We start from the raw sequence: 11270 nt of genomic DNA on the forward strand, positions 1-11270 counted from the left end.
ACAAAGACGATAATTTTGTTCCAAAGCAAATCATGGATTTTTCAAAAGTTTTTCTTTTGTTTTTTGTTTTTGCTTTTGTTTTTGTTTTTTTTTTTATGAATTTTTTTAACCACAGTTCGAGTGATAAAGAAAATGACCAAGATGACATCGCAAGTTGAAAAATAAGGAATCAACTAAGGCAACATCACAAGTTGGATAATAAAGAAAATGGTCAGGGCAACACCGCAGGTAAAGGAATAACAAGATCAAGATTGAACTTAGATTGAATCACAAGTCAAAATATAAAAAGATTGAGATTAAACCATGAGTCAGAAAAAAATAACAATCGAGATTAAATTACGATTTTGGATTAAAAAAATTGAGATTAAACCGCGAGTCAGAATAACATCAACTTGGATTGAATCACAAGTCAAAAAATAAAGAGAGCAGGATTAAACCACGAGTCAGAAAATAACAACAATCGAGATTAAACTGCAATTTTGGATTAAAGAAATTGGGATTGAACCGCGAGTTAGAATATAAAGAGATTGGGATTAGACTGTAAATTAGAAAATAAGGAGACTGGGATTAAACCGTAATTTAAAAACTATAAAAATTATCAGGATTAAACTACGAGTCAAAGATTAAAGATAACTGGGACTGAATCGTAAGTCAAAGAAATAAAAATGACTAAGATTAAACCGTAAGTCGAGAAGCTATAAAAATGATCGGGATTAAACCATGAGTCAAAGATTAAAGATAACTGGGACTGAATTGTAAGTCAAAGAAATAAAAGCAACTAGGATTAAACCATAAGTCAAAAAGCTATAAGAATGATCGAGATTAAACCATGAGTCAAAGCTTAAAGATAACTGAGACTGAATCGTAAGTCAAAGAACTAAAAGTGACTAGGATTAAACCGTAAGTCAAAAAGCTATAAGAATGATCAAGATTAAACCACGAATCAAAGATTAACGACGATCAGGACTGAATCGCAAGTCAAAGAAATAAAAGCAATTAGGATTAAACCGTAAGTCGAGAAGTTATAAGAATGATTAGGATTAAACCATAAATCAAAGATTAACGATGACCGGGACTGAACTGCAAGTCAGGGAAATAAAAATAACCATAACTAAGCTATGATTTGAGAAATAGGGGGTTGGGTACTCCATAAACCGACAGTTTGGTTTTAAGAATTATCTTGGAGGTAACATATTATCTTCAAGGCCATCATATTTATTTTAAAAAAGAGGACTTCTTTTTTATGTTTCATAAAGAAACCTTTTATGTAATTTACCAAGAGGTATGCGATGCATGTAATAATTGTGATGATTGAAAGGATAAAGAGGCAACCAATGAATTATATCATGCATTTTCATCCAAGTTAATTCAACTTTTGGTTCAATTCTTTCAATCTTTAAAAGTCGCTTCTAATAGTCCTACCCTTTTAGATCTTTCAATTTTCGACCAAAATCCTTGTCTCATGACGGACCTATCTGGCTTTTAGTCACTCAAAAATCTTTTTTTTTTAATTTTTTATCCCGTTTTTCTTCTTTGTCTTCAGTAAGCAATCGATTTCGTTTCATTCTTTCTGCCCCTATATTACTATTTTTGTCATCTTTATATTGCATTCTTTTTTCGAGCGATGCATTGGTCTATTATGAACTTTACCAATCAATATCTTAATTTTAAATGACAAATGCAATGTTTTCAGGTTCAAAATTGGGTGTGAAACAAAGTCAGTAATGGGGTATTTTGGGTTTAAGAAGCTAAGGATAAGCCTTTCGGGACACAAAAAATAGTTAACTTAAAAATATTTCAAGAACCAAATTATCAATTCTCTAGATAATGAATATTTGAATGACCTTGGCCTACTCAGACTAAGTGTTTTCCAAAAACTTGTTACATTTACGATCTTGTCGCCTGTGATTTTATATGACCAATCCTTGCCTCATATCTGTGATTAATGAGAACTCGTCCCTTAAAAATTATCTCTTTTAATTCCGGTGACAATTTGTCCATTCGGTGCCACTCTTTCATTCTCTGAAAAACTTTCTCCAAGCTTCACCTTCATTCAAGCTGTCTTTTCAGGTTTTCAGCTCAAATGACCCCCTTTGATTCAAACTACCCTTTTTGGGTTTTCAATTTGAATCACTTCTTTTATCTTTTTTTTGTTGTTTTTTTATTTTTTTATTTATTTTTTTAAGCAAAATATTTCTTGACAGTGTCTGAATTTATAAGGTTTGGTAATTCACCTCCGTCCATTTCTGTAAGGATCAGAGCTCCACCAGAAAAAGCCTTTTTTACCACATACGGACCTTTCCAATTGAGCGTCCATTTTCCTCTATTATCATGCTGATATGGCAAAATCCTTTTCCAAACCAATTCCCCCTCACGAAAGCATCGGGATCGTATCTTTTTGTCATGTGCTCGCATGATTCTCTTTTGATACATTTGTCCATAACTGAGTGCTGAGAGCCTTTTCTCTTCAATAAGATTCAATTGCTCGAAATGATCCTGAACCCATTCTACTTCATCCAATTTCATCTCTATCAGCACCCTCAGAGAAGGAATTTCCACTTCAATCGACAGTACAGCTTCCATCCATACACTAGTGAAAATGAGGTAGCCCCTGTAGAGGTTCGAATTGATGTTCTATAGGCAAGCAAAGCAAAAGGTAACTTTTCATGCCAATCCTTATGTGTTAGTCATTTTCCCTAATATTCTCTTGATGTTCTTATTCGCAGCTTTCATTACACCATTCATTTTTGGGCGATATGGTGCTGAATGATGATACTTGATCTTGAATTGTGCACACAGTTCTTTCATCATTTTATTATTTAAATTGCTAGCATTATCTGAGATAATCTTTTCCGGGAGACCATACCGACATATAATCTCTTTTTTTATAAATCTACATACACTGATTGCGTAATACTAGCATACGAAGCTGCTTCCACCCATTTTGTAAAATAATCAATTACCACAAAGATAAATCAATGCCCATTTGATGCTTTTGGGGTTATGGGTCTGATCACATCCACTCCTCACATGGAGAAAGGCCATGGTGGTGCTAAGATGTGTAGCGAGACTAGAGGGAAATGAATTTTATATGCATAAATTTGACATTTGTGACACTTTTTAGCATAACTGATGTAATCATTTTCCATTGTAGACCAGTAGTAACCAGTTTTCATGATCTATTTGGCCATCATATGCCCATTAGCATGTGTTCTACAAATTCTTTCGTGTATTTCTTCAAGTATTCTTCTTGCTTCCACAGTATCGACGCACTTTAGCAAAATTTGATCTCGACTCTTTTTATACAGGATTTCCCCATCAAACACAAAACTTGTTGCTAATCTTCAAATGATCCTCTTATCATTTTTTGAAGCCTACTCTGGGTAGTTTTGACACTTGATATATTGTACAATGTCTTAGTACCATAGTTGTCGATCTACCTTATTTTCTACGTTTGAATAATGGGCTGGTGAAATTTTTATTTGTACTCTAATGGGCTAAATTTTTTATACCGATTTGTTAACTTGCACTTTTGAGCTTACCACTAGTTGAGAATCTTGGCTTTCCCTTGTGTCTTCTTCTCATATCTTGCCTTTCCTTTTCTTAGCCCTTTCTGACATTTTAGGAGTGTAAATTTGACCACTTCGGGTCATTCCTCCTACTCTTGCTATGTTGGCAGTATTTTTTATACTTGAATTATTCGAGTTCATATTAGGTCCTCGCATCACCACATCATAATCGTATCTCCATGGGACTACTTTATTTTTTTGATAAGAGAATGGACTAGGGACATAAATTGTCATTGGTGTCCTGAAAGAGGAGATGGTTTTCTCAGTTAGGGGCTTTGATTTCTCATCATAGTAGACAGTGAGAGGTTTGGAGATAAAATATTTGCCAGGATGATCATCACCTACTGTATTCACACTATTTTCATCACATTCATCATAAAACTCAACGATAGCCTCAACCATCAAGCTTTGTAATATTCATTTAAAGTCCTCACAACTTTGGATCGAATGTCCAACCGATCCTCTATGGTACTTGTAAGAATGGTCGGGGTCTTCATGACTTCCATTGTTATCCAAAAATAACGGTTGAATCATACTTGCCTCGCATAAACAGTCATACACCCATTCAAAAGGAGTCTGTATTTCATTCACACATCTTTTGATTTTCACATCTTTTTCCTTATCCACCATATTAATTTTCCCTCCGGTGTGATCTGACAAAGGGTTTTCACTAACCCTTAGCTTGAATTTGGTGTCAAAAGTTAAAAAGGCCATCATTTATCAGACCCTGCATCTTATGTTTAAGTGTTGTACAATTTTTAGTTGAGTGTCCTTTAACACCATAATGATAATTGCACTTAGCGTTAGGGTCATACCAACTCGAGTAAGGTATCTTTAATGGTTTTAGGTAGGAAGGAACGATAAGATGATCTCTCATCAACTGAAAGTACAAATCAGTATACGACATAAGAATTGGATCAAAATGAGGTCTTTCTCGATTGTTATTATTTTGTGGGGTTCTTTGATTGTTGTTTGGGTAAATGGTCGAGTTGGAGGTACAAAGGTGTAATTAAGTGGTTGAGGGCTAAAGCTTGGTCTGGGCGATGGTTGTTGGGGTACTTGGTAATGATATGACTTTTGAGAAATTTGGTTAGCGACAGGATAGTAAGGAAGGTATGGAAGGCTTATATTATATGGGACAGAAGGATGATGCAAGAGATTTCTATAAGTAATAGCATATGTCTCCTATTCTTTTTTTTTGAACTTGTCGTTTTCTTTTCGGGCTCTTCAAGTTTACCACTTTTGATAGCGTTCTCTATCATTTCTCCTGAGATTATCATGTTAGAGAAGTTTTTCATGGCATTCTCCACCAACCTATCATAGTACGGAGCTTTCAATATGTTGACAAATAGCACAGTTATCTCCTTTTTAGTCAATGGTGGTTGGACTTGGGCTGTCGCATCCCTCCACTGATGCGCATATTCCTTAAAGGTTTTCATTGATTTCTTCTCCATATTTTGTAGTGACAACCTATCAGAGGCTGTATCCAGGATATGCTTATACTGAGCAAGAAAAACTTTGGCCAAGTCTTTCCATGAGTGAATTTTGCTCTGATCTAACTGCACATACCATTTTACCGCTGAACCAGTCAAACTATCTTGGAAACAGTGTATCAAAAGTTTGTCATTATGGGTATGACCCATCATCTTTCTACAAAACATGGTAATATGAGTGGAATGGCACTTTTTTCCATCGTATTTCTTAAAATCTGGGGTCTTGAATTTTGGTGGGATAACCAAGTCAGGCACTAGGCTCAATTCATTGGCGTCAACAACCCCATAAATGTCATTACTTTCAACTGCTTTGAGCCTCTCTTCAAGTTGGTCATACTTGTTTCATATTTTTGAATTTATAATAGCTTTGACATTTCACGGGGCTTTTCCTGTTCAATTGGTTCATCAAGATTGGTACTATGGTGGGATCAACTGGGATAGGCCCATCATTAGTATTTAAGTGGATTGATTATTGGCCAGTAGCATGATTGACATAGGAACATGGCTGTATACTTGGTAGGCATATGTGCATGCCACGAGAGGCTTGAGCTTGGGCTTGAGGTGGAGTGAATCTAGGAGGATAGAGTGGTTCTTTCATATTAACTTTTTTTCTTGTCTTTGATGCCCCAGCAACTTCTTTACCTTTCACTGAACCAGTTAGTAATTGTCTTAATTCAGCCATATGGACTTCGATACTTTGCTGTATCTCTATCACTCTTTCTCTTATTTCCTCTTGTGCCCTTTTGACTCTCTCAAATCTGATTGCATTCTCTTCTTCCATAACTTGAGCTTGAGAACGAGTATTATATCTATACGGGATTATCTAACTTAGATTTTTTGATTTTGCTATCCTTGAACCTTAGTTTATTAACCATGAATTATAACGCATGATATAATATCATTGCTTATTTGTCTTTATTAAAATGCATGTATGGAATTAATGATATGCAAATTATGGGTATTATTTTAGATCAATCGAAACAAAAAGAAACTTTCATTAACCATGGGGGCCTTTATGCATCATCTGATCATTCTTGCGTTAAAATCATAAAAACATTTAATTTGAGCATATTGCTCTCTAGCTTCACACAAGAAATTCAGTAATCTCTGATCATGGCTTTAAGTTGGTACAATCTCCTGTTCCAGTACTTTTACCTTTTCAGCCATGTTGCTTATTTTTCGAACAGCCTTGTAGATTTGAGTAGTCAGATGTTCGATGTATTGTTACCTCTTTAAACTTTTCACTCTTCACATCTCTCGAACATCCACTTCCATGTTACAAGTATGGGCCCAATAATCCTCTCTCTCTTGCCATTTATTTAAAATCTTGTCTATGTGGCTCTGATTGTTGGTCAATTGAAGCTCTAGACTCATTAACTCCTGCTCCAAAGCTTTTTTCTCATTTTGCAAATCAGAACTCCTATCCTGTTCCTTTCTTAGTTTGGCCCTTAGCTTTTCATTTTCCTTTTGGCACCTCGTTACCTTTCCAGAGGCTCTTAAAAATCTTTCTTTCCATTCATGTTGTTCTTTAGTGAGTGCAGAGATCACTTCCTTGTTTTCTCGAGTTCTGTTCTTTCAATACTCCACCATATCTCTAATTCTTCCACATCTTTTTTAGATCCCTTCAAAGGTCTACTATCCAACCTTAATTTCTTATTTTTTTAATGTAGATTTTACAAATCTTCTTTCAATATCTTTCGTTCCTTGGTCAACTTCTGTACTACATCGTCTCTCATCATTAAATCATAACTCAATTGGTTAACCTGATCCATCATAGCCATCTTCTCTTTCTTTAACCTTTTTTTTTCAATTTCAAACTCTCGTTAGACGATCTTAAAAGTCGACAATATCAATACTGAAATATGAGCTGATAACTTTTTTGAAATATCGACTAGTAGAGGCATAATTTTGTTAACCTTTTTTATCCTCCAGGTAAGGTAACCTTCTGTAACATTATCTGTAAATCTAGCTAGACTCATTCGGTTGACTTATTTCCTTGCTTTGATGATTTCATGAACCCTTTTCACGTAACCAGGTATCCCATAATCGAACTCGAGTGAACTGAGTCCATGAGTCATAGGGATAAACTGTCGTGAGTTATATTGTCTTTGAACCATAAGGGGTGCATAACTCAGTGCCCCCTATATTCCTAACAAGGGTACCTATGACTTGTTTCCATAACTATACAAGATAGCCATAAGAATCATCCATGGTGCCCTCTATGTTACATCATCACTAGTGAGCTTCAGAAAGAATGCCAACCATTGACCTTTTGTCCAATCTTTTCTCCATTCTTTAGCCACAAACTCCTTAATAGGACTAAAATGAATGGAGAATGGCCAAAATGATGTCTTTTTTTTTCCCCAAAAATGGCTTTTGAGCCAGAAAAAAAGTAATTGAGCACACTTTATAAATCATTTTTCACCCTTTCTTCGACAAAAATTAAGTGATCTAATAGTCTCTGCCAAAATAGTTGGTGAAGGATTTATTTCTTTATCTAATTGTTCAAAAAAGTCAATACTGATACTTCAATATGCCCTAACACCTTAAGAAATATCATCAATCCATACACAGCCAAAGCAAACACATCCAATCCCTGATCAGTTTTAATATACTTCTTTATGTACTCGAGCAGAAAAACTGATGGAATGGTCTCAACTTCATTCTTTTCCTTCTTATGCTTGTCTATCTCTTTAACCACTACTTGCATGATCTTGGCTAACTTCTTTCTATATCTGGTAGTCTTATGTTCTTTCCAATAGATCTTATCTTGATTGATAGACTCTATCCGAAGTAAAGAAAAATATTCTTTAACTGTGGGGGGCCAAGTCTTCTTGGTTGAACACAAAGCATCAATAAGATGGATCTCAAAATTGTATTACATCTCTCATCAGCTAATCATCAACCTTCACTGACATAAGCAGTGCCACATCCTTGTATTTTTTGGAAAAAGATTCTTTTCTCTTTGTTCTTCACTGTTTTCAAATAGCTTCCAATTTTAATATATTATTCTGACTAAGATCCATATGCACTGACTGTGGTAGCACCGATATGTGACCATCACTAAGCAATCTCCTTCTTTCTTCTGAGTACTTTCTGAATGGCTCTTGACCTCTAAGTAGCTTTTACACATGGGTGACATCCTTTAGGTTTTCTGAAAGTTTTTCTTGCTAAAGATTGGTCCAAAACAATACCCTCTAGAAATATGGTACCTATATGATGCATGCAACAAAATTGAAGACAACAAAAGAATTAAACAAATCAATAATGTAAATAAAACAAATAAATAAAAATGAGTAAATGAATGAACAAGTATAACATGCGTCATAATAGAATATACATAATGTCGTAATTTAGGTAATTTTCTCATAAAAGGGACAACATGGCTCTATCCTAAAGTTGGACCTTATGGCTCACTATATGTCGGGTTAAGATTTACGTGTCTAAAGATTCCCAGACTATTCCTCACATCATCGTCTATTATAGACTAGTAAGGCTCCCCGATCCTCACCCATTACAGGCTACTAACGGAATGGGTTCAATCTGAGTGAAAGTGTTTTGCTAGCAAATGCGGAGGTTATCACCTCATGAGAATGTAGCTACTTCGCTTCCTCCTAAAAGGGATAGAGCCCGGGTCTAGAGCACATGCATGAATATGCAAAGTGTGTGCAAAATAATGTATTAATCAAAATACCATAAACACAAAATTAAAATAAAATAACAATTAACATACAATTTATCTTATTCATTAACGCATATATTTTTTTGAAAAATCAAAATAAAGGAGATTAAATGAAATGTCAAATAAAACCAATTAAATCCAATAATTCTTAATAGCGCGTAATTAAAAGTTTTGGCTTAACTCTCAAATTAAAGTCCCCAGCGGAGTCGCCAAGCTGTCGTAACGGTTTTGGGACTGCCAGACGTAAAAGAGTTTTAAAATCGAAGTAAATGAGGGGAGTCACCACCAATCTGTTTTAGGGTGTGATTGGCCACCCAAAAGTTTATCTTTTTAATAAAACTATAAAAACGAGTTTAAAGTTTATCAAAAAGATAAACGTTGGTCTACAAAAACCAAATTGGGTTTAGGAGTCGGTTACGCGTGGGGAAGGATTAGCACCTCCATTATGCCCATAAATTGGTACCATTTAATCATGCGCTATTTTCAATGTTGGATAAAATGGTTTCAATTTAAAATTTAACACTAACTCTTTCACTTAAAAAAATAAATTTTGGTTAAAATTCCTTTTTCAAGAATATTAAAAAAATCTTTAAGTTAAAGAATTATCTTAAATTCTCCAACATCTAGGCAGAACTTAAGATGACTCTTTCACTTGAGATTTAATATAACATTATCTTAAACTAAAAATAACACTCTTTACAAGAAATGATTATTAGTAACTCTCCAACATTTAGGCAGAGTACCGAGAATTATTTCTTTTGAAATATTATTTTTGTTTTATTTTATAATATCAAAAATATATATTTTGGAAAATTTTATATGAGAAAATAAATGATGGTATTGTAGGCAACAAATGAAAATTAAAGATAGAGAAATACAATACAAATAACATAATAATATATGTATGCAAAGTGATGAAATATAAATTTAGAGTATGATTTTTGAATATAATAAGACCACCCTGACTCTCCAACATCTAGGCAGAGCTTAAGTGCGACTATTTATATTTAAGATCCCATTTCATTATTATATTTTTGTACTTAATCTTATTATTAAAGCAAATTAAGAACTCATATGAAAAACTTAATGAAATAAAGTTTCCTAAATACCCCATCATCTAGGTAGCATTCGAGAACAAATAATTTCAAATGGGATTCTCACACGTGTCTTTAAGATTTTCAGAAGGTTTTGAGTAAGGGTTTGAGTAGAGGTTTTGAAGGTTTGGTTTTAAGGTTTAGAGGGTTTTAAGGCTTGAATTTTAGGATATGGAAGGTTTAGGGTTTTGATTTTAGAGTTTGGAGATTTTAAGGTTTGGGTTTTGAGGTTTGGGGTTTGGATATAAGGGTTTGGATTTTGGGGTTTGGATTTAAAGGATTTCAGATTTTAAGGGTTTTAGAAAACGCGATCATCTCTAAAAATCTCCAACATCTAGGTGGACTTTCAGAGCAAGTTCAATTTTTATAATCTTTTTTAAAAATTAATTTAAGAAACATAATTTTTTTTATAAAAATGTTTTTTTTTTGTTAAAAAAAGGTTCCTTTTTTATGAAAACTTATTATCAAAAATATTATTAACTTATTTAGTATTTTTATAATAATAATTCCCCAACATCTATGCGGAATTATTATTTTTGAAATATGATTTAATCCCCTTCAACATCTAGGCAGGGAAAATTTTTTTATTATTATTATTATTTAAGCATTTTTAATATTTTTTTAATTATTCTCTTACTTTGTTGTCATTTTATTATTATTAAAACAATTAAAAAAACATATCCTAACAATTTTAAAACTTATCATGCATAAATATAAAAAAAAAACTTAAAATAACAAAAATAATAATATATATAAAAATTAGAAAATTTAAAAAAAATATTTTTTTTACCTGAACTGGACTGTTGAATGACGGTTCGGTTGGACCGAAAAAGGTTTGGTTCAGCAGTGGTTCGGTTAAATCGGTTGAGGCACGGTTCAAGTCGATCCAGGGAGTGATTCGATCTGGTCTGATCAAACTGGTTCAGAGTCGCTGAGAAGTCGAGTTAGTGGGTTGGTTGCGCGGACCCTGGGTTGGGTCCGGGTCCACGCGAGAATCCTGCCTGGCTTAAACGGCATCGTTTTGTGCTTTAGGCTCTTATATATAACGAATATTTTTTTTCATTATTTTGTTGTTTTAGAAAAAAATGATGGGAGAGCTCCAGAGCTCTGTCGTCCGGTCTTCAGGCTGTTGTACCGGTCGTCGGCCAAGGCTGTCGACAATGGTGATCGTCGGTGATCGTCGATGACCTAAAAATATTGAAATTCACTGCAATGCTCCTTTCGGCCTCCTGAGTTCAGATCTGAGGTCCTTTTTGGGAGAACAGGCCTTGATTGACATAGATTGAGGTTTGAACTTTTTTGAGTTTTCTGTTTTCCTCTTTTTTTTTGTAAAATGAAGACTGATATGAGTTTTCTGTTCTTGTAAGGAGCTTTGGCGCTGAGGTTCCTCCCTACGGGGAGGATTGTGTTGTTTGTTTATTCTTTTTTTTTT

The 11270-nt window shown here is 34.1% G+C and overlaps 1 protein-coding gene across 1 annotated transcript; it reads right to left on the reverse strand.

Annotated features, from left to right (window-relative positions):
* Nucleotides 1-943: 943 nt before the first annotated feature.
* LOC149518096 (uncharacterized) lies at nt 944-2583 on the reverse strand. The gene is made up of 2 exons (XM_089763417.1): nt 2235-2583; nt 944-1080 (listed from the first exon to the last, which is right to left on the reverse strand). The coding sequence occupies exons 1-2, from the start codon at nt 2581-2583 to the stop codon at nt 944-946; spliced, it is 486 nt and encodes a 161-aa protein (XP_089619543.1).
* Between the last annotated feature and the right edge of the window lie 8687 nt (nt 2584-11270).

Source organism: Durio zibethinus, chromosome 7, assembly GCF_047325235.1.
Source record: "Durio zibethinus cultivar Kanyao isolate XHJ-2024 chromosome 7, ASM4732523v1, whole genome shotgun sequence".
Classification (NCBI taxonomy): Eukaryota; Viridiplantae; Streptophyta; class Magnoliopsida; order Malvales; family Malvaceae; genus Durio; species Durio zibethinus.